Source organism: Lycorma delicatula, chromosome 3 (genome assembly GCF_047948215.1).
Source record: "Lycorma delicatula isolate Av1 chromosome 3, ASM4794821v1, whole genome shotgun sequence".
NCBI lineage: Eukaryota > Metazoa > Arthropoda > Insecta > Hemiptera > Fulgoridae > Lycorma > Lycorma delicatula.
In genome coordinates this window covers 73,135,252-73,160,194 of record NC_134457.1, presented here as the reverse complement: position 1 = coordinate 73,160,194, position 24,943 = coordinate 73,135,252, and the positions used below count along the sequence as shown (strand labels likewise).

General features: G+C 29.4%; 1 protein-coding gene across 3 annotated transcripts; it reads right to left on the bottom strand.

The window, feature by feature from the left end:
• Positions 1-4,712: 4,712 nt before the first annotated feature.
• On the bottom strand, positions 4,713-23,230 carry LOC142321692 (receptor expression-enhancing protein 5-like). Of its 3 annotated transcripts, none has more exons than XR_012755701.1 (5): positions 22,943-23,227; positions 17,592-17,824; positions 11,400-11,535; positions 8,452-8,564; positions 4,713-5,007 (listed from the first exon to the last, which is right to left on the bottom strand). XR_012755701.1 is itself a non-coding variant. In XM_075359979.1 (5 exons), exons 1-5 carry the CDS (start codon positions 23,070-23,072, stop codon positions 4,988-4,990), a joined length of 564 nt encoding a protein of 187 aa, XP_075216094.1. In that variant the 5' UTR covers positions 23,073-23,230; the 3' UTR covers positions 4,713-4,987. The 3 variants fall into 3 exon arrangements, 2 of the variants coding, with proteins under 2 accessions (XP_075216094.1, XP_075216095.1); XM_075359979.1 differs by having other exon boundaries at positions 8,520-8,564; positions 22,943-23,230; XM_075359980.1 differs by lacking the exon at positions 22,943-23,227 and adding an exon at positions 22,415-22,652 and having other exon boundaries at positions 8,520-8,564.
• Positions 23,231-24,943: the final 1,713 nt, after the last annotated feature.

Genomic DNA, 24,943 nt, shown 5'->3' with positions numbered 1-24,943 from the left:
CAACATACATTCGCTTAAATACGAGTCGACTAAGTGGCGTAATTCCACCGCGACTCTCGATTCCTTCTTAGAGGAGATCTTGGCCCACTCAGCCCTCATCTCCTCAATCCGTCCCATACTTCCAGCCCCCGAGGCCTCCCGCCTTTCGACAAGCTTAACCTCCGGAGCCTTGGGTGCGGGAACGGATGTAGCGTCCCCGCTTTCCTCCTTCCCGGACTTCGTAGGGCGCCGCACTTCTGACCTGGCGCCCCCCTCTCTGCCTGGTCCTCGCTGGACGGGCCCAGCTTTCGCCTTCACCGGACAGCTTGGAACCGCGGTTTCAGGCAGGATTTGCTGCAATGCCGCACCACTTGGACGCTCCACTGCCCGAGGGCCTTCCGTGACCTCCTTATCGGAGGACCGGGGCCTCTGACGAGTGACCTCCTCGGCAAGAAGGGGTCACCGGAGACCAGGTCCTTGGCTACACCGACCAAGTCATCCATGCAACCTCCCCCGGGTTGCTCCATCGCTGTTTCCGACACTACACCAACTGTGTTGCCAGACACTACAATCACAGTTTGTTAGAAACCTATATCACCTGTCACAAGTCCTGGTGAGCGTCTAAACCTCTTATACCTCGACGGACCGTCTGTTCGGCAGCCCAGTCGAGGAGTCGCAGAATAAAATGCTCCTACCACCGGCTAGGTTGGAGGGGAAAACCGCTTCTCGAACCTGCCAGAGGATTTGTGCAGATTTAAGTGTTATGAGAAAATTACATAAAACATAAAGTTTGCTATATTTAATAAATATTGGGATGATAAAAAAGATTTTATTAATAAACACCAATTTGCGGCTTTGCGTTTAGAAGTTAACCCATTAAAAAATCACAGGAAAGAGATGGCAGCAAACCAAACTTTGATTTACACATTTACCAAAAATAATGAAAAAATTAAAGTTTGTAGATTAATGTTCTTGAATATAGTTTCTATTTCAAACAGAATGGTCATAAATGCTATTAAAAAAAGGGGGAATTATGGAACCATATTTACAAGGAAAGGGATATCTAGCAAATAAGATTCTACAAGAAGCTGTTAACTTAGTATGTAAACACATAGCTTTATTCCTGTATTATGAAAGCCATTATTGTAGAGAATGTACAGGAAAGAAATGTCTAGAACCAGGACTTCTATTGCTGAAATGCACAGATTGTTTGAAATTCTGCAATGACAATAATGTTGACAAAAAAAATATTTTAGGCTACTGGTTGGTGATATTTTTAATAAAAAATATAATTTATTGTTTACACCTCTAGAAATAGAATAGATACTTGCTACGATACTTTTATAGCGTAGTTAAAGTGTGCATCTTCAGAAGAAGAAAGAGAAAAAATAAAAACCGATCAACAAAATCATCTCCAAGAAGTAGAGAATTGATATACTCTAAAAAAACTTGACACTACATCTTCGAAAAGTAACAAAAACTTTCAAGTCCTGACCAGAGATCTTCAAAAGTGTCTCCCTACACCCCTCTGCACTAGTACTATACGCTTTTATAAACTAAAGTTGTGGACATTTAACTACACTCTTTATGATTCTAGTGATGGTTCAATTAGTCACATTATGCGAGATGAATCGAAAGCAGGCTGAGGAGGGAATGAAATTGCATCTGCAATAATAAAATCAGCTGAAGAAATAATTTCTAATACTGATGTTAATGAAATAAGTTTGTGGACTGATAATTGCTGCGGGCAAAATAAAAATGTCAGTTGCTTTTTCTGGATTTTGAACAACTACAAATCAAAGTTAAAAATCACAAATTCCTTCTAAAAGGACATACTCACATGGATGGATGCTATCCATGGAGTCACAGAGAGGAAAAGGAGAAATACAAGCGACTTACTATTTCAACCCCTTGGGACTGACAACAGTTGATATGGCAATTCCAATAAATACACAGTTTACATGGAAATACATAACTTCAAAAAGCTTCAGACTTTGTATTTGCAAAAAAAGACAAAACAACGAGAAAACTGGCAAACTGTAAGAGAATACATGAACATAAAAACTTCTTTTGTTTACAGAAAGCAAGTTGTAAATAAATACTCACTATTACTCTCATAATGTACTCACCTACAAGTCATGAAAAATCAGTATCACTTACGTTAAAGAAACATTTGACGATAATGAGTTAGAGAAGTTAATCAATTAAGAAAATGCACAGGATTGTCTACCATCTCTGATGCAATGAAAGAAATCTCTACCCAAAAATGTAATGATCTTATGTCAGTTTTACAGTTTTTGCCAAGTGACTTTCATGATTTTTATAAAAATTTACACCACTCCACAAGTGCTTAAGACTTGCCAGTTGAAGATGGTTATGAAGCTGAAAATGACACTTAAAACTTATACTAACAAATTTTTTTTTCTTAATATTATGTTATAATTTTTTCGTATTTGTAAAAGAGGCACACTATTACAGTTTTTAAGCTGTTATAAAATGCATTCTTACAGGAATAAGAATTCTTTTTAAATGTGACAATATTTTTCATAAGTACATTATTATTGAAATATTTAATTTTTTTTAACTTCCTTTTTATAACTATTGCATTGATGAGTTTACTTTAGATTTTTGGATTTTTTTTTTGTATTTAGAACTAATTTAATTGCAATTTTATTATTTCCTAATTTTTTATTCTGATATTTTTTTTGGAAATATGATGTTATAATTTTTTTTGTTTTAGAAATATAATTACAATAGTAGGTAGTTTTTAAATAATATTATGTCATTTTACAGTCTACAATTACTATATTCTGGTATATTTATTTGTTTAAAATTTAAATAAAACTGTATTAAATCTTTTTAAAGGTTACTGTTTTAAGTAAGAATTTAAATTTAAGTGTATATTTCGTCATTAGATTATCTTGTAACTTTTCATTTCTAATTTTCTTTTGCGTTTTTTCGCAAGTTGTTGTCAACTTGCTAACAGTGTTGATTTGAATGTATGAAAATAATGCACATGGATTATTACGTATAAGATATTAATTTTATTTCATTTTATATCAAAGTATTTTTTTTATTGTGTTTTAGTAACAAAGATAATTATTTCTACTGTAATAATTATTATCTTTTGCCATATAATTGTTAAATCTACTGTTATTTTATACATTCAAAATAAACTACAATGTTTTACATTGTTACATCAATTTTAATTATACTATTCCTTTTAATTGTAATTGTAATTGTAATTCCTTTTAATTTTAATTGTACTATTCCTTTGCATTACACAGGACGTAGTGCTTTTTTTTAATCATGAAATTTACATTATTTATTAATTTCATATTGGAGGAAAAGAGCACTATGTCCACTAACATAAAACCAGGGAAAAAATAAAATAATTGAGATATGTGGTAAACGTTCCATTAGATAGTGAAAAAAATTACAATAAATAAAAAAGGATAGAGGTGGATAGAAATAGCCAGAGAAAAAAACAAATTTTCAATTTGCCTCCTGGTAAAAAACATTGCTCTTTTCCACCTGACTACAGTACTGTAAACTTGCACTTTTGTATGTTTACTTTAATAACTAGTCTATTCGAAAATAGTTACTTAGTATTACATGGTTTATTGTTAGTTAATTACAACCACAGAATGTTTTTAAATTTACATAGAATATACAGAAAAAAATTAGCATTTGTCATACAATTTATGCTTTTTACTATTAAACTTAATTATTATTATCTTTTATGACTGCATAGCATCACTTTAGTCAGTCCATTACCCAAGTTTCTTCAATGGGACTATTCAGGCCTTGTGGTCCTCCCAGTACTTTTTCATACGTTTCGATCTTTATGTCTTTTCCACTGTTGAAAATGTTCATGTTTTGAGTTTTTTGTTCTTGATTTTCTTGTTTAATTTTATCTTATCTATGGTGTCTTCTGATGTAAGGCCAATTTCCTTCAGATGCTTTCTTATTTCTCTGATCCATCTGCATCCTGTCTTGGTGTTTTTCGAGTCAAGATTGTACTGTACTAGCTGTTTCAAAAGTCTTGAATCTTGCATTTTCATGATGTCCAAGAATCCTAGTCTCCTCTTATGCATGGTATCAGTGACGGGTTCTAACTCTGTACAAGACTTTGTTGGGCACAATCCATCATGTACCCAATGGTTTTCCCTTCTTTGTAACAGTATCTGTTTCACTGTCACTCATTTTAAAAATTATTATTTATTAAATTACATTCAATCTCACAAGCTACAACACATTTGAAAAATTACAGGTAAAAATGCAATGAATTAAACTACTGAAAATGCAGCTATGTTGTGTGTTGTAGTGGGTATGTGCCATATTAAAGATGACTAGTGAATCTGAATCATGATAGTGAATCTGAAGTTATGCATTACAAAATTTGATGAAGATTAATCATTCTTGAATTACGCTCAATTAAGGTTGAAAATGTTTGAGCAGGGGCAAGTTAGAAGTCCAATATTTAAACACATTAACATTTGTTAAACATATTTAAACTCATCTAGTTATGTTTACTGTTCAACAACAACCCATTTTAATCAACCACACTAAACTTTGGATAAAAAAGTTACAAAAACTTATTTTCGAATAACTGAAGAAAGAAGTATCTATAAAAATAGAGATAAGCCAGAACTATATAAATGTGTCAAAACATATAAATCTTCATAGTAATATTAAATGAGTGCACTTCAAAAAAAAAATAAAAAAATAAATTAAAATAATAAATTTCTTTTGATTTTATTTTCATATTTCAAGTACAACATTTTAACAATGAAATTTTACCATTTAAACAAAAACATCCCATGAATAATTTTTAAAGGTTTAAAATTACAATACTTGAGTGTATATAGTATAAAAGAGTACAAAATTGTGCTAAATAAAATTAATCATATTAAAAAAAATAATAAAATGGTAAGATACAATGAATATACTTTTATAAATATAGCACAGCTTGGCAGACAAATATATACTGCATACAACTTAGCCTTCACTCATCACCAGCTCCACCTAGAAAAAATTTATTACAAATTTTTATTTAAAACTGAAAAAAAAATTAAAATTTAATGCAGCTTAACTTAGCTAACCTTGGTTTTGTATGGGGAAAAAAAAGATTTGTGCACTAGAATTCAAGTAAATTGATCAAGCAGTTCTGCAGTGGTTACAGCAAACAAAGATCAAATATTCAAATAAAAAGCAGAGTAATAAAACTAAAAGTTGAATTCTTTACTCGATTTCTTTCAACTGAAGATTAGAATTTCTAATAGTTGAATGGAAAGATTCAAGTAGTCATAGTATTTTGTTTGAAAAAATGAAATTAAGAAAGCAGACTTGTGTAAGTAATGCTTTTATGGAAGACAACAAATTCAATCTTCATGAAAGGAGTATTTTATAAATTTAATGGTGAAAAACGTCAGAAGAAAATTATCTAAGGACCAAGTCTGTACCAATATATCAGAAATTGATAAAGGTTTGTTATTAGTAATTGCAAGTCAAAGAACCTGAGATATTTAAAGAATACTGAAAATCTACAAGTAAAATATCAAAGAAACAAATGAGCATAGGTAGCTTATGAAAGTTTTGAAGAAATTAGTTTACAAGGTGATAAATTAAGAAAGGTCGATTGGTAAATAGTTACTGATAAATATCTGTAAAGAGGGAGGGATATATTAATTATATAATATAACATTAATATATTAATAATGTTATATAATATAACATTAACTATAACTATTCGCAGCCGATGAACCAGTATGTCAAAATACAAGGGAAGTTCAATAATTAACGAGACAAATTGATGAATAGAAAAAAGGTTCACTCAATGAAATTGAAACTTTTAAAAGTCAAGATGGCAACCATGGGAACACATTTAATCAACTGTTCAATCATAATTAATCTAAATATAATCACTTTTGATTTCAGAATTTCAGCTCTGCTTGAAATACGCCGGAAGAGCAACATTCAGTGATAAGATTTTTGCTATCGGAAGGTGTGAAACTGGCAGAAATTTACTCAATAATGCTGAAACAGTATAGTGAAAAGTATTTAAACCATATTAACATGTATAAGTGGGTGGAACAGTTTAATTTGGACAGAACCAGCGACTGATCTCCACTGCTCTGGAAGACCAGTTGAAGTTTCGAATACCACGCTGCAATAAATGATCTTATTTGTAAAGACAGGCGAGTCAAAATTTCCCAAACTAATAGTTTGTATAATATTAATGTTGGAACAGCACATTCAATCATTAATGATGTGCTGAATTATTGCAAAATGTGTTTGAGACAGGTTCTAAAAATAGTTGACTCAAGCCAATGAGCTGATGACTTTCTAGATCTTACAAGACTTAGCCCCAACTGATTTTCATTTGTTTGGCCCACTCAAAGTCTTTTTATATAGCAAGAAGTCTGATGGCAACAAAGTGGTCAAAAAAGCGCTTACATGAATGGTTCAATCAGCAAGGTAAAGATTTCTGTGCTGTGGGAATCACAGCAAAGCTCATAGAATGGTGGGACATGAAAAGTAGCGTAGTTTCATTGTCATTGAATAAATAGATTTTTCTCTATGTCAATTTGTCTCTTTAATTATTGAACATCCCTCATATATAAAATATTAGGTAGCCAAAGAAAAAGGCTTAGTAAAAAATCATTTAAAAAAAAATCTATTTAAGCATTATGATCTGTATACTGCAAAAAACAGGGAAGAAAATTTTTACGAAAGTAAAAAAATTCATTTCAACATGTTGGCCTTATTCTAAACCCAGAAAAACAATATTTATGATGAAGATATCTTTCACTAAATGAGTGGATCAAACAACTTAATATTCAACAGTCCTCTTTAGGAAACAGATTTGGATCTTTATATAGGGGTCGATGTTGGTTTAGCTACCTCAGCAGTTTTTGATGACAATACTATCATCAAAAACACTCTCTTTGAGAATAAACAAGTGAAGAAGACTATGAAAGTGAACTAGAAATACTGCCAACAAACCAGTGTTAAATGCTAGTTGGCTGATTTCTATACATTTTCAAAGCCACAACATAGGTAGGATAGACCACAATGGTAAATCATACATATTAAAAGTAAAATTGAAGGTATATGCTACTAATTAAAATGTACAGTTTTTTTTGGATGTTTTCAACAATCAGTACAGTGCAGTGACTATTTACTTTGACAATATATTGGGATAGATAATATATTTGTTAATTGTGTAAATTATGTCTTGTATACCAGAATATTTTGCTTATGTCATTATTAAAGGAAATATTTTCAGAAGCTTGTCTTCATTTCTCTCTCTGTGTTTCTTTTCTTTACATTTAGATTTTTTGAATAATGAAAATGTTTATTAGAGTTACATTACACTAAACTTCTAATCTCTTTTATAACCAAAATCATGGTACAACCGTGAAAAACTGTTGGTCCCTTCAATTCCATTACAGCGAAATTTCATTGTATTTCTGTTTTACTATAGAAAGATTAGTTTATAATTGTTGTTAGGCATTTTCAATTTAAATTTAAAATCTTAATGTTAGCAGATAAATTTTTTTATACTATTTATATAAACTGGAATATGGCCAATTAGATGCCAAGGATCTTTTGTATGGATAAGTTTTATTATTAAACAATCAAAAACAGAAGTTAGATAATTGCTTTGTTTAGCAAGAATTCAAAATAAAATAAATTATTAACTTTTTTTTTTGATAATATCAACAATATTTGTTTAAATCTTCAGACGTTGTTGACAGCTAATGAAGAATTGCCAATCTCTTCTTAGTAATTAATTTACTGATACTTAGAAATCTTTTATTTCTGAATTGAATTTTTTTTATTAAAACAAGTAAAAAACAGCTTTTATTAAAAATTTAAAGGATTAGATATAATTAGTTTTATCTTTATTTTTGAGTATATTGTATAGATGTACAGAAATAAAATAATTTCTGTAGATATATTATTAATTACATCACTTATGTTGTTTGTATGCTAATTTTTATAAGATGATTGATTATACATGTTAATTAAGACTACTTAAACGTAATAATTAAATACAGTATATTCAGCATAAAAAATTACAAATTAGTAAAATATGACTATCAAATTTTTTTGACAGTTTTTATACTGATCACAAGATTTTAATGAAGTAAAAAAAAAATCATATTTATAAAAACAGATCAGTTGCAACAATGTCAATTAAATTAAGATAAAAAAACTGGTGTTCATAATACGAATATCTAATCTTTTATATTTCATCATAAAAAAACCGAATAAAAAACGATGTATTCAATTAAAATAATATAAAGGAATTAACTACTTACTGCTGATAAAATATTAAAGCTTTTAATATCAGTGACAACATATAATTTATCAACTTTGAAAGTAACCCACTATGGAAGACCTTACAAAAAAACCATTTCAAAGTAAATAAAAAACATGCTTAATAAAAAGATGTAATGTTACCTAGAAAATGACAGTGAGCACCTAGAAAGCATCTAGCTTTGCTTTTTTTTTTTATTATTCGGACTTACTGTTAAGTGTAGCATCTGCCAGCTTTTTGGAAATAGCCTTAGTGGCTGAAAAAGATTAAACAAGAATAAATAAAGTAAAAATTGTAATAAAATCAACAATAATGATAAATGGGGAGTAGGATGAGGAAAGAGGAAACACAAAAGTGTGCTGTTCATGAAAAAAAAATCTGTAAAAAAATACAAAAAAGATTTTAATTCAGTATATTAATGAAAATAAAAATTCACATTTAAAATAAGAAGAATGAGGATTTAATTGAAATTTAACTATACACACATTTCTAAATTTACTGAACTAGTGAGACAGGAAGAAACCACAAACCACAAATTAAACAAAAAGGAAATATAAGTTCTGATAAAATACACTAGTGATGAAATTTCCCATTAAATTAATCAAAAACTATTAAAAAAGAATACAATTCAAAACTAAGTAAAAATGATTGATTACTGAATATTTTAACTTAATCTTACACATATATTTTTAGTAGAAAGACCAAAAAGTGAAATTTAATTAATTTTGTAGACCTGCAAAACATAAATAAATATATTACATTAATTCTATCAACTCGAGTATAGAATTAATAAAATAAAATAGGATGACACCTATCTTATTCCATAAACCAAGCAAGAGCTTGCTTTTGCAAGTACCTCGCATCATCAGTTGCTATGAAATTTTTCAAATAGTTTGTTGCAAATTAGACATTAAAATTAAAAACCCTAAACTATACATGAGATTTAAAATTGTTAAAAAATCCTTTTCCAATTAAATCAAAACAGAAATAAAACTAAATTTTTTTAAATTTTAATTTTAAATTAAAATTAAAAATTGCATATACATAAAATATGCATTCATTAATTTTAATTAAATTAAGACAAAAATAGAAATCCATGTAGACTAGCTAGCCAAAGTTATGCGACTGTAGTTATATTTGAGTGATATATAAAAAATATAAACAACTCTTTACCAACTAGTATCAAAATATGGTTAATACTTTATTTTTTCAAATTACTGTATTTTTTCTTTATATTTTAATATTTCATATTATCTTTTACATCTTAATGTGCATCTGGAAATAATTCTGTTTTATTTTTCCTGTTACTTTCTGTTAATTACTAATTATGTTTTATGATTTAGCAAATTTATTTCAACGTTAAACCTTGGCTGCATGTGCATACTTGTTTCAACTGGATAAAAATGCAGTTCATAGAATTTTAACAGATAGTTTCCACATGCAAAAAATTTGTTAGAAACTTACTGTGAAAAACTTGTCTGTGAAGCAAAAACGAACCAGGTAGAAATATTGTCAGGATTTACTGGAAAGACTTGAAATTGAACCAAATTTTTTGGATAAAGTAGTAACTAGCGATGAATAATGTAGGCGTTTGAATAAGATTCCGAGACTAAATATCAAGTTCAAAATGGCACACAAAAAGTTCTCCTCGTCTGAAGAAAGTACGCATGAGAGCAAACCCAAGGTGAAAACAGTGATTATTTTTTTCGACAGCTGTGATATTGTGCGCAAAAAATTTGTATCTCCAGGACAGACAGTTAAAAGCGCCTTTTACCAAGATGTCTTGAAAAGACTGAAAACAGGTCCAGTGAGTCCGAATGGACATTGCACACGATTGGGTGCTGTACCACGATAACGTGCCAGCTCACACTTCGCTTTCAACTTAACAATTTCTGATGAAGGAAAACATTCCCCTACTTCCACAGCCTTCCCAGATCTAGCTTCGTGTGACATCTACCTCTTCCCTAAGTTGAAGGGTCATAATTTCAGGACGATGGAAAATATAAAAAAACCTGTAACCGATGAGCTACACACACTTAAGGAAAATGACTTCTGCTGCCAACTGTGACATTATATAACTTAACTCAGCTATGAGCAATAAAAAGATAAGTTAAAAAGAACAATGATGTATATAAACAAAACTACTTATGTCCAAAGATATTACTATAAAACCTAACTAACTGAAACCCAGGGAAATGCTAATCAAAAATTTCAATTAATATTTTAAATATGAGATTTTAATGAATGTCCCCAAAATTTTTAAAACATCTTAAAATCTGTGAAGACTATTTACAACTTCGTAACTCGTGTTATCAAACTGATATTAAATATAAACTTTTTAATTTTTAAAATTAAATAGTATGTGGTGTGAAAACTTTGAGATTAAATGAAAATCAATTTTAGAAACTTTAAGTTTAAGGTTCATTCTAAAATATTGAAGTTAATTATATTTTTAATTCCTTCCATACTTTTTAAAATTCTGCTATTAGCTAAACCAAAAACTGGTGTCATTTATCTCTGCACAAATTTTTCAATGAAGATGCACAGAGAAAAATGTATTTTCAATATACTTACTCACTCTACAACCATTAGTTTTAAACTATTTTGAAATTAGTTTAATTTGTATGAGGAAACTGTATAAGAATGCTAAAATTTAAGAAATCCATATATCCAAACAGGTATTGGGCGAACAGAATTAATTTAAACCTGCTGGAATGTAAAGAACTATAAAACATTTTTCCTATGTACAGGAACTGGATTTAATGTAACTTTAGGTGGGCAATGAATGCAGCAAGTTGTTTCATGATTACTGACTTCCCAAGACATTAGAATTTAACAGAAATTATAGTAACATTAATACATGACAACAAGGTGTAGTGCATCTTCTTAGGAATGATCAAAAATTGTTACTCAATTCTTGAGAAGCTTATCAGATCGTTTTACATCTTGTAATAAATCTAAATTATGTTGGTATGGTACTGAAAAAAAAAATTATTCCATAATGCATTTATTTCTTACTCATTCTAATATAGGAAAACATAATGAAAAAGCCAATTGATTTAAAAATTAAAAATTTATGACCAAAGCTTACCGCAAGCAGCCATGTTTGATAAAGCATTATCAATCCCTTCTTCATGCTGAAGAAAGATGGGACGGATAACTTTATGATAAATAATGACTGAACCATTATTTTCTAGTGGCACAAAACACCAGACGAAGAAAACACACTGAAATAAAATAAATAATAAATGAACTTATAAATTATAATTAACACATGGAAAAAATCACATATACAAAAAAGGACCAGATATAATATGTATAATAATAACATCTAATTACAGATGCACACATAAGACAAGATAAGTACTCCAACTTAATTAAGAACTACATCACATGTTTTGAATAAGCATCTCTTAACAAAAAGAAAACATACATAAAAGTAAGGAAATAGTAATATTTTTACAATAATGAAAACAATAAACTAATTTTTAACACATGTGCTAAGCCTAACAATATATAAACTAAATAACAGAAAAAATAAAACCAACAATCCGCACAATAACACAGGAAGTATTAGATAATCGAATATAGATGTCTGGCTTTAAGAAAGAACATGATATCCTTGGATTGTTTCCTAGAATATTTTGAACCCCTGTGATGAGAAGGTTGAATGGTGGAACCATTCCAATTTACTCTTTCAACAATCCATCTCCATGATCTTTTGTTCACCACGCAGTCAGCACCAGAAGCAATAACTGATTAAAGGTAACTGCTGTAAAAGTTGAATAATCTCAGTGAGCATAATGACAGGTTGATATTGGATAAGTACCAGTTGATGACGACATAAATGTGATTGATCAATCATTCAGCAGGCAAAAATCCAAGTCTTCTCCCACTCTAATGCTTTGTTTGAAAGTTACAGGTAGTAAAAGATTTTACTCAGATTTCAGCTACCTGGCGAGATAAAGTCATACTGAATTTTTTAGAACATTAATTAAGGGAACAAAATTAGTGATTTTTATAGTTTTTGGCCTGAAAAATTGAATAAAATAGGTCTAAGAACAGTAGGTTTTAAAGAGATGTAGTGTGAAAACCAATAAAATGGGGTAAAAAACACTGTTTTTTATATTTGAAAAACAATAACTTTGTTTTTTTTGTCTTCAGTCATTTGACTGGTTTGATACAACTCTCTAAAACTCCCTACCTAGTGCCAGTTGTTTCATTTCGTTATACCCCTTACATCCTACATCCCTAACAATTTGTTTTATGCATTCCAAACGTTGCCTACCTGCACAATTTTTCCCATCTACATGTCCCTCCAATATTAAAATGACTATCCCAGGATGCCTTAATATGTGGCTTATAAGTCTGTCTCTTCTTTTACCTATATTTTTCCAAATAGTTTTCTCTTCATCAATTTGCCACAACACCTCTTCATTTGTCACTTTATCCACCCATCTGATTTTTAACATTCTCCTATAGCACCACATTTCAAAAGCTTCTAATATTTTCTTCTCGGGTACTCTGACTGACCACATTTCACTTCCATATAAAGCTACACTCCTAACATATACTTTCAAAACTGTTTTGATGGCGTTTAAATTAATTTTTGATGTAAGAAAATCAAATTTTTGACTGAAAGCTCATTTCGCCTATGCTATTCGGCATTTTATATCCCTCCTGCTTCATCCATCTTTAGTAATTCTACTTCCCAAATAACAAAATTCTACTACCTCTGTAATCTTTTTCTCTTCCTATTTTTATATTTAGAGGTCCATCTACATTATTCCTACTTTAATTTTGTTCTTGTTTATTTTCACACAGTAGCTCTTGCGTAGGACTTCATCCATGCCATTCATTATTTCTTACAAATCTATTTTACTCTCAGCAAGAATTACCATATCATTGGCAAATTGTAACATCTTTATCTTTTCACCTTGCACTTTTACTTCGGATCTAAATTGTTCTTCAACATCATCAACGGCTAGTTCTATGTAAAGATTAAAAAATAACGGGTTTAGAGAACATCCTTGTCAGACTCCCTTTTTATGTTCTTTGATTATTACTGCTGCAGTTTGGTTCCTGTAAATGTTAGCAATTGTTCTATTTCTATACTTGAACCCTGAATTTTTTAAAATGCTGAACATTTTATTCCAGTCTATGTTATCAAATGCCTTTCTAAGTCTATAAATTCCATGTATGTTGGTTTGTTTTTCTTTAATCTTCCTTCTACTATTAATCTGAGTGCTAAAATTGTTTCTCTTGTCCATATAATTTTCCTGAAAGCAAAAGCAAATTGGTCTTCTCCTAACACTTCTTCCACTCTCCTCTCAATTCTTCTGTGCAGAATTCTGGATAAAATTTTTGATACATGAGTAGTTAAGCTAATTATTTTGTATTATTCACATTTATCTGCTCCTGCTTTCTTTGGTACCGTGACAATAACACTCTTTTTAATCTCTAACTGAACTTCCCCTTTTTTGTAAATATTACAGACTAGATTGTATAATATATCAATTTCTTCCTCACCGGCACTGCACAGTAATTCTGCAGGTATTTCACCTATCCCAGGAGCCTTTCTCCCAATCAAATCCTTTAATGTTCTATTAAATTCAGATCTCAGTATTGTGTCTTCTTTTTCATTCTCTTTGACTTCCTCTTCTTCATCTATAACACCAGTTATTAATTCAATTCCCTCTGTATAACTCTTCAATGTATTTCACTCACCTATCGACCTTTTCTTCTATATTATAAATCGGTACCAATCGGTGTACCATCTTTGCTTACGAAAATTTTGGGGTACATAAATTAAAATCTAACACATTATTAGATTTTAACTTATGTACCCCAAAACTTTCCTTAACTTTCCTGTATGCTTCTTATAAAAACCCTAGAATAAACTAATGAACTTAAGTAAAGCTGTTTTATTCCAATAATACTTTACAAAGATCAGTAACCATCTAAATGTTTAATAAATAAATCATGTCATATTAAAATTTATTAAATAAATCATGTCGTATATATATATATATATATATATACACATGAATTGAAAAACTAAAAATAATTTGGGGGGCCAAAATAAAACACAAAAGCAGAATTTAATATGTAGTCAAATCTCAATAACTTGAACCCTGTTAAATAAAAAACTTTGATTATTCATATAAATCAAAAACCACACTTTTTTGTGGTTTTCAAGTCAGCATTCTGTACAAACATCTATGCAGTCAAATACTAATAAATCGAAGTATAAGGGAAATATTTTTTCATTTTACTGAAATTTCACTTGCTGATAAGATTGAACAGTATGTCATTTTTTAGAATAACTGGGAGTTAGCTTTTGATAAAATAAACAAGTAAATATATTTATTTTACACTATATCACTGTATTATTTCAATGATTTCTGTGACAGAAGAGATAAAATCTCTGCATTCATCCAGGTTCCAGGTTTGAGTCCTTGTCAGGCATGGCATTTTTCACTTGCTACAGATTCAACCATCAGTAACTATTGCTGAATGTCAGACTGTTGTTGATATATAAATTAATAAATAAATTATTCCCTGGTACTATTTATTAAGCACAAGAACTCTATCACTGGTACTCTATCCACAAGTATTAAAACTAGCTTTAGTATTATAAACAAATTTAATTCACCCAGCAAAGAATTTACTAAACCATAACTATGCATGGTAATATCTGTTACTGCATTATATATTATGTAGTAAAAATCAAAATGAAATTGTGACAGATGTCACATACTGAAAATAGAACATAAATTTTATTGTTAACTTTCAGTGAAGGATATAAATCAAACTTAAAAACACTAGTTTCTTATGTGATGGTTTTTTTTTTTTAAGAAGCAGCTGCTCTCTCCAAACACAACCACAACAAACAAGGAAAACTGACTAAATTGAAAGTATAATTTTTGCTATATTAATAATCTATCTATCCTAAATAAATTTAAATATGATTACATATTAAGTTAGCTGTTTAAAATTTTCTACTAAAAGAAATTTTACTTTAAGAAGACAGAAAATAAAAAAAAATTGCATATCAAAATTTTCAAGTTAACGAAATTCAAATTACTGATATTAGACTACTATTATATTAGATTACAAAATTAATAATCTTCTTTTTTTCTAATATATCTTAAGAAAAGAGAAAATTTTGGAACAAAAATTTTTAAAAAGATATTTGATGATTTATTAATGAGATTTAATAGTACAAAATATGCCAATTAAGAAGAGAAACCTGAAATTTATTTGACAATTGTTCCAGGTGAGTTCCATCTCTATACAGACTTCCTCAGTCTCTAGTGATATTTAATAAGGCCGCCATTTCAACACAAATTTTGATGATTAGTGCTCAGATCTTGGCTTCCAGTTTTAAATCCTAGCAGGTTGAATACAGTACATCTTGCTTTTAAGGTGATGCCACTAAGAAGAGATCACATGTTAACAGATCAGGGGATCTTCGGAGCCATGAAACGTTACTATTTCTCAGAATTAAACAGGGTACAATAGTCATTGGTATACACTGTTATCAATATTTGTGCTGTATGTAACATTGATTTATACTATTGAAAACAGACTTTCTTTCATTACTGTGAGAATATTTGCAGTGTTTCTTCATAACAAAGGTAAAGCATTATAATGTACAAAGACAACATGAAAGTAGCAGCAAGGCATCCCAATTTAAAAAAAAAAAAAATTGGTACTATTACACCATCTGAAAGACAGCAAATAGCATGATAACCTTAATGCTCCATAATGGATACTGGTTAGTATTTTGCTGGGTCCAGTAGTGAAACATTTTACTAGCAAATCCATTCAAATGGAAATAGGCTTCATCAGGCAGCTGCATGTTATTAATAACATGTTATTATAACAGCTCACTGTTATTTATTTTTAATCTTTACAAACATTCATTCATAGAATTACCACTACATTAGATAATTCATGATTCACTACTTGTGATTCATGATTCATTAAGTTTGAGTTCCTCAAACTTAATGAATCATGAATCACAAGCTTTTCAAAAGAAGTATTTGTAAAAGCAAATATTGCTCTTCACTCTGACCCAGGGCAATTAAATAGAAAGATTGTAAAACTAGGTTCTGTGTCACAAAATACTACCACTGAACTAGTACTACCAACATAATTATTAAAATTGTATGTTTCCTTGAGATAGTGTATACCTCTTTTTGTGCATTTTACATTGATCCCCAATTATTTCTGGTATTTCAGTTTGAAAAAAAAATGACAGACATTATAAATAATTTTTCTATTTGCCACATGCCAATTATCACTTGTACAATTTAGATGACTCATTTGACACTTTTTGAATGAACATTAATCTAATTACGGAATATAAATTATCGTATAATTATTCTACTGGGTGGACCATATAAAACCAGTCCCAGCCACCCAACACAGTATCTTCTGACACATGTATGTTTGTTGTAAATGCATATTAGTTGAAGGTCACTGACTTACTCATAAGCCTTCATCCTTTCCCTCCCATTTAGTGAGTCTGTAGTGTTTGTGCGTCAAGATGTATTCAATTGGGCAGTATGTTTTCATTGAGGAGGAATATGTTCAAACAAATTCAACAAATTTGGTTGGTGAAAGATTTCACGGTATCTATGTTAGAAGTAATGTTACTTCAAAATCAACAATTCAAGATTTAGTGAAAACGCGATGAACAACTGGCTCTGTTACCAATGTGAAAAGGGTGAAACAACCAACTGTTTGAACTCTGGAAGCTGTCGCTGATATAGCAAATGATATTGGAAGGCGTCCTCTCAGGTCAATACGACAATTAGCCCAACAAACAGGAGTTTTTCAACATTGTGTCAGTGTATATTTCATGATTTACAAATGAAAGCTTATCATGTGAATGTTGAGCATAAATTAAAACAACATTATAAAGCTAAACAAGTAATATCTGAAAGGGATAGTCTGAAAGAACAACTCACAGACATTGGAAGAGTTGAAAGATGAAATATTGCCAGGATTCCAGTTGGAGAATTATACAAAGTTTTTCTGAACATGATTTTCAATGCTGAACTTTGTATAGTGATTGGTGATGAACATTTTGAAAAGAGACTAAAATTAGATTGCAACATTGTAAACATTTATTTTTCCAAGAGCACTGTAATCGAGAATCAATAAATGTAAAAAATGTAATATTACTTTTTGCTTTTCATTTTTAAATTTTTATTTCGTGGAACCAGTTCTATTTGGCCCACATGTATAATTGTTGTATATTAAATAGACTTACCTTAACTAACCAATAAAATGGAAACCAATGGAGAAGTAGATCAGTTGGATATTCTATAAATGAGAAGAGGGCAAATACTGTCCAGTACGTAAGCCACTTTGTATCATCACCTTTCTGAGGAGTTTCGATAGCTTTCATTGATGCATAAGCCGGATAAATAAAACCAATTGCATTACAAACTAACTGTGCTGCATATCCAAAAACTAACCAAACCCCAAGAAAAAGGATCGCCACTAAAAAAAATATAATGCTTCATTAGTGACAATCTATTAAAAATAGTATTAAAGACTATATTTAGCATACAGTCGATACAGAAAATAGAATTCAGGACTGCAGAAACATTTTAATATATACAATTTTACACTCTTGTTATTAACATTTTATTAATGTTCTGTTGATGATTAAAGCTGAAAAAGATAAATTTGAATAGGCAATCTATTGCTGATAAAAGTGAAATAAACACATTACATATTTCTTGGGACAATAAACATTTACGTAATAAGTAAAAAAAAAAAAAAAAAATTAGGTTAAAAGATAAGTATTAGGTTGTTAATTTATTACTAACAATACACATGCATAACAAAAATGGTTTTTACAAGCTTACAGTGGTTTTTACAGTTTTAGTTAAATTTTCTCTGTAAATAAAAATTATTTTTTTGATAAAATATATAACACTATCACATATCCCTAAATGAAAAGGCACTAAAATTGTCAAATGTCCAGTAATTACTTTTTTTAATATAAACTTTGTTCACAAAGTATGCAATTTCTGGGCGTTAAACACAAATATCGTACATATTCAGTTATAGTACTAACTCCTTGCAAATATAAACCTTGCAACAAACTTAACACCGGAATCTTCTAAACAAATAAATGAAATACCTGATACATAAATGACTATTTTAAAAATTTATTAGATTAAGTTATGCCTGACTATTTGGTTTTACACCTGGGCTATTTATAAACCAAAAATATGAGATACAAAAGTCATGGCATGCCATGACTTTTTTTTATCACAGTGGTTTTTCCAAACTTTAACGATAAATCTAGACTTAAAAAATCTTAAATTTTTCTTTCTAAAAATTCTTAAAGATTTTAAATTTTAAAGATCTTTAAAATCTTAGACAATGTACTGCTATTGTGGTTAACAATAGGGGGTTAAAAGGTAACTTGTTAAAAAACATAAATAAATAGTTGTTGCATAGAAGTTATAAACAAAATACCTAATTTTACTAGAATTTCGCGATTTTCCTCCAAAATACGTGTTTTCAAGGGAATATTTTCTTAAGGCACAGTTTTCAAAGGAATTTTTTATAAACAACTAATTTTTCATACATGAAATTTCATCTCTGCAACTTTTACATAAATAAAAATTTTAAATGGAGATTTGATTTGGCTGGAGGCTGAAATAAGACACACGTCAAAAAATGCAAATTAGGGGATAAAATATATTACATGATAAAATGCTCCTTTTACTAAAATAACTGAGTGTAGCTTTTTCAATGAACGAAGCTTGCTGAATTTTACCATGAGTACAAGCCCATATTCTTCTGGAAATGAATTTGGAGATGAAATCCAAACTCTAAATAATAACATTAACAAAATTGTCTGCTCATTTTAGTACTGCTGAATCTATTCTTTGTCAGTTGCATCATGGAACCCTCTAATTACACTCTTTCAAATTTTTTATTTAAATTCACAAAATTAAATTCTTGTACATGTGTATGTGCAAACGCACACACACACATTTATTAAACTTTAGAACTCTGGGCTATTGTGGAGAATAGCATCCTAAAAAATACTTTTTTTTAAATATTTATTATTAAGAAAACCTGTAATGTGCCACTGAAAAAATTTATCAGCATCACTTTCATTTTACTCTTCGCCTACCTTGCTTTCTTTGGCCTCTGAGAATTCTACTCTGATGACAGAACCTTGATTTACAGGTTGTACCCATATGGTTAACAACTTTCAATACTAGTTTTTATGGTCTTAAAAGTCAGAATTGCTGTTGGCACAATGTAATTCTACCAATAAAATGATATTTTGCATGTACTATCTACACAAAATTGCTAATAGTTGTCTCTAAAGATTTTAGTTACAAAAATTATACCACCTAGCTTAATCACAGGATTTTATTCATACAAAAAAGAAATGGTAACAAGATTGTTTTATGGTTTTTTACAAATATGTCTAAGAATAAAATAAACTCCAAAATAATAATGGCTACATACCTAGTACTGTCTGGACGTATTGTGCAATGTTTTATCATTTCCTGGTATAGAACCAAAGCATTAAAGAAAAGAAGTGTACTTCATAAAAGTTGTCTCACTCATTATTTAATACAATGAATTTTTTTTTTTTAAATATATTTAATGCTAATTGATATTAAGTTAAAGGAATTAAGTGAAGTTAATAACAAACCAAACCAGTTTTAAAGTCAACATTAGCAGACCTAACCTGCTTCACAAGCAATTTTCAATAGAATTACTATCTTTTATTACTGAATTCATTTGTTATTCAGCATTGTAATAAAATACTATTTCTACAGATATCAACCAACTATAAACAATTTTTTAAATTGTTTTTTTAATGAGAAAAAGTAGTCAATTTTTCTTTCTGTAAAGGTTTCTGTTCAGGTTTGTTCAATCATTTACCTATCTATTTTTATTACATTAGAATAAAGGTACCTTCTTCTTTTTATATAAAATCACCTTTTTACCATAAAAGATGGGCCTTTTCTGTTTCCCTCACTCGCAATGGCTTTTTTTTATGTTACATATTAGGTATTGGTAATTGCTCGTGTTTAAACTAACTGGTCATGTTTAAACATGTCTGGTTACTTAGAACAACATTGCACACTATTACTAAACACTGGTGTTGCTATCTGTAATCAGTCTTTGTCTATATATTGTGCTGTGAAGATGTTGTTTCATTTAGTTTAGGAATTTGATTCAAAGGAGAAAGGCGTTGAATTTTTGCACCTGAAAGGGATTCTACATAAACCTTGGCATAGCAATAATGGGCATGGAATGATATTACATCTTTTTTTTATGATAATTACATCTTTAGCAGGACTGAAATCGGTCTCATGAAAAACACTTGGTTACAGACTAGCAAACTACAATTTGACATGATCATTTTATTTATTTATTCATGGTCTTAAACAATATGCAACCACCACTTATTGTACAGAAGAATTAGGGATGAGTTCTGATGCTGTGACTGACTGGAAGAACTACTGGCAGGAAGTATGTGCAGAGAATTTGATACAGAATCTGGTAATAATAAGCAGTCTGAACACAGCAGTTGAAATAGATGAATCCTGTTTTTCCAGATGCAAGTACTATACTATATTGGATGGATTTATCCACAGCCAACAGGTGTTCGGCAAGATTTGTCGAGAAACCAAAGAGTGTTTTTTTACATGGTCTGTAATCACACACCAGAAACACTGCTAAAAGTCATTCGTGAATGTATTAGACCAGGCACAATCATATTGGATATGTGGATACAATCATATTGGATCATATTGGATATGTGGGCATCTTATCACGGTACTCTGAATATTATAAAAGTTACTCTTTAAACCTTAAACTAGATTATTATGCAACAATCCTACACTTACATCATGTACTGGCTAATGCTGTTACATTCATTCATTATTTAGTTCTTTCAATCAAGAAATTATGCTTAAAATGTAATTTTTAAAAAATTATTTTCAATTTTAAGGAGTTTTAAAGTAAAGTGTAAACATCAAGGCATTAATGATACTAAATTATCGACTTCCGGAAGTATTAAAAATAGGGATTAAAACATAGATTCTTTTTCTTTGCACTCTTAAAAAAATCAAGAAATTCTAACATCAATAAAATTAATAAATATGAAGAATAAAATGAACACAATGGATCTGGAATGAAACTATGAATGTATAAATTCCTGTATGATTGTTTTGCCATTATCCCCTGCTCTGCCAATAGATGAACCACTTTTGATAAGTATTTCTAACAGAAAGCTTTTTCTGTTAACATCGTAAATGTTAACATATAAATTATTTCAGAACAACCATTTTTTAACAAACTGAGCTAATGCTGATATAACATCATTATATATTTCAAATAAATTTTGTATGCAAAACAAAATAATATAAAACAGAATCATGAAATAACAAATAATTGGTACAGAATTAACCAATCATAACTTTTAAGTATAGAAATAAAACAATCATAACCAATTAAACAAAGAAAACAGGAGGAGCATCGTAAATAGTAAGTGCTTCATTTAATATTGTTACTTACTGTATTTCATCTTTAGGAGCAAAAAATATTTACTTACACTTCACAGAAATGTGATTCATCATTTTAAGTAAGGTATCAAAATTATTACTTTAATAAACATGAGCAATGGAACCTGCGTCAAACTATAAAATGATTTTGAAGAAAGGCTACAAATGACAAAAAACAAATTTAAAATATACCATATTAAAAAATAATGCAATTTTTAAAAAAATTGCATATTTATTAAAGTACCTTCAAACAATCTAAAGCAAACATTAAAATGAAAGTAAATGATGCAATTATAAAGGGGCATTCACAAACAAAAACATTTTTCTAAGTGAAATGGGTACAAAAATCCACTCAAAAATGTAAATTATAAAAGTTATGAATAAATATCTACTTAAAAAACTTTTTTTTTTATCTTTAATATCTCCTTCACTTCCTCATTTCACTAACTTTTTCAAACTATCAAAATAATACATCAGCACATTTTGGTATTTTAGCCTACTCAAAACGGAAAAAAGATTTTAATCAGCAATCACCTACCATAAAAAATGGGGGTTTTCTTCAGGAGCATTGTTTTTTTATCTATATCCTAGCACTAGTGAACACTAAAAGGTATCCCTTCTATTTAAAAAAAACACTGGTTTCCCAGGTCCAAGTCAACGCAATAAATAACTAGGCAAAACAAGGCTACAGAACCGAAACGTTATAACTTGTTTTTAAACCCAGATAAATAAATTCCTCCCAATTAAATATTACACAAACATAGCTGCCTTGTTATTAAGGTAACATGTAGTCCATAACATTTTTACAAATCTTTCACTCAATTTGATTTAAAACAAACTATTTCCGTAAATTAAATGACTCATCCTATTCAGGATAAAAATAAAGAAAAGGACCCTAGGCAGAGTTAAATTAAATATATTTGATCTGCTCACTAATTTGGTCGTTGAATGGGAGCCAACTTTTTACGTTACAACGAAGACGATTCTAATTCATTCACGAAGTTAATTAATACAAAACTGCCATGTAATGAAGTATAATTATTACAATACTACTTCTATAACTTACAAGTAAAAAGGTACAGGCGCTTTACTCCACTTTTTTCTTCAGCCCAGGCCAAATAAGATGCCCAAGGCCTAGATTCATCATGTAAAACTGAATCGAGACAGTATTTAGCACCTGATATTCTTGTACTCATTATTTCTTTCTTCAATCAGTAAATTATGATAGTTCGACCCAGGAAAACCTAACAACGTACACAAAGCACACAACTATTACGGAATCAGGTTTTCAAGGTCCATTTAGTAGCTTAGCTCACGTTTAAAAAACAGATGTTTGCCTTCTAACAGTTGTGACTTCAATGAAGCCAACGTAGATGAATTATACAAAAATATTTAAGGTTCTCATAAATAATTACTTAAATCAAATTGTTAACTAAACTAAAAAAAAATTTTTTACTAACAAAAACTATGCCTTCAACGGACTAGACACAAGAAATCATATGATAAATGATCATATTATGAAATCGTATGATGCATGGTTGACTATAGATATTAATGAAAATCCAGTTGTATTAAAAATAAATGGCAAAAACAATTTTAGCCAACAGTTTTAACACGAATATATAATAAAATTATCAAGATAAAAGGAAAAAAATGATACTGGTGTTTTACGCGAAATAGCAAATAATTAACAATAATAATTCAACACTAGTGTAATATATTTTCCCTCTGTTATCATTGATTACTGCGTGTTGTGGTAGCAGTGTCAGTGGAGCTTGATTACAGTTTAAATATTGTATTTGTTTAAATAGTTGATTTTTATTCTTTAATTTTTCTAAAAAAATCGTCCAAATTTATTTTGCAACTAAACTTGAAATTTAATAGTTACTGTACATATCAACAACTAAGAACATAATTTTAAAAAAAACTTTCATAACACCATATTTCTGAAGGTTTAATTCTTTGCTTTTGCTATTAAGTATGCTTAGCTGTCACAAAAAAAAAAAAAAAAAAACACTTCATACAAATTAGATTCTTCTTCTCTAAATTCTAAATCTGTGAATGATACTAAAAAAATTATTTTCATTATTAAAGATTTCCTTACCTATGCTAAACTGTTTTTAACCCTTACCAAGAAAAGCGGGTAAGTTTCTTTTGTGACATTTGCTCTTGGAAGGAATTTCTAGGAATGAGTGCTGGTAGTTATGTGCTTTCTTCAACTTTGGATTATATAAAATTTTTTAAATGCAAACATTTTCTGTAAATTACTCTTCCATGCATTAGACATCAAGCAAGCGTACATACTTACATTAACAACAATTAGTTGAGTTATTTTATTATTTTTGTATGTAAATTATTGTTTTTAAAAATAACTACCTTAATATTTAAAGAGAAATAAAGCATAGTGGAATTACAAATAGTAATAAAAGATAACTGAATTTTTGTGTCTTTCAAGCATAAACATACATCATAGCAAAATATTTCTTTTTTTAATATCATTTCTATTTTATTTACAGCTTCATACACTATTCATGTAATTTTAAACTTTTTCAAAATAACAAATTATAATTAAGTCTTAATATAGTTATAAAAATTATAACTACCCCCAAAACACCATCTGATACAAATGTTTTGTAAAATTATTTTCTGAGCATGAATTTTATGCATTTAAAATGCATAGAAGCTAAAATTAATTCTAAATTGAGTAAAGTCAATATATTGATTTTTTAAAATAATTTAAATAAATTATGTTTAGCGATATTTGAGTATGTTAATATGACTGAATGCAGTGATGCACTTGCAGCTCTTGAAAACCTTTAGTACTACTTATGAGAGGTGGAACTAAAGCCATACAGTAACATATCATATAATGGACTACCAAAATATCATATTTTATAATAAATAAATATTCCGCCCAGTGGAATTTAGAACTCAAGATGAGCACATGCTTTAATTGCAGGAGAGTCTGTTACATTGACTCTTTCATATCAATGGGTTAATAATTATAGTCGAAATCAGATATGAATAACAAAGTAGTTATGTTATGATTCTGAAACACAATTACTAT

Coding starts and splice junctions, on each gene's coding strand:
- LOC142321692 (XM_075359979.1), bottom strand. CDS start 23,072: ATGAGTACAAGAATATCAGGTGCTAAATACTGTCTCGATTCAGTTTTA. Junction 11,536..17,591: donor CATTTTATTGGTTAGTTAAG/GTAAGTCTATTT, acceptor ATTTTATTTCAG/TGTGTTTTCTTCGTCTGGTG. Junction 5,008..8,519: donor GGCAGATGCTACACTTAACA/GTAAGTCCGAAT, acceptor AATTTTTTCTAG/GTGGAGCTGGTGATGAGTGA.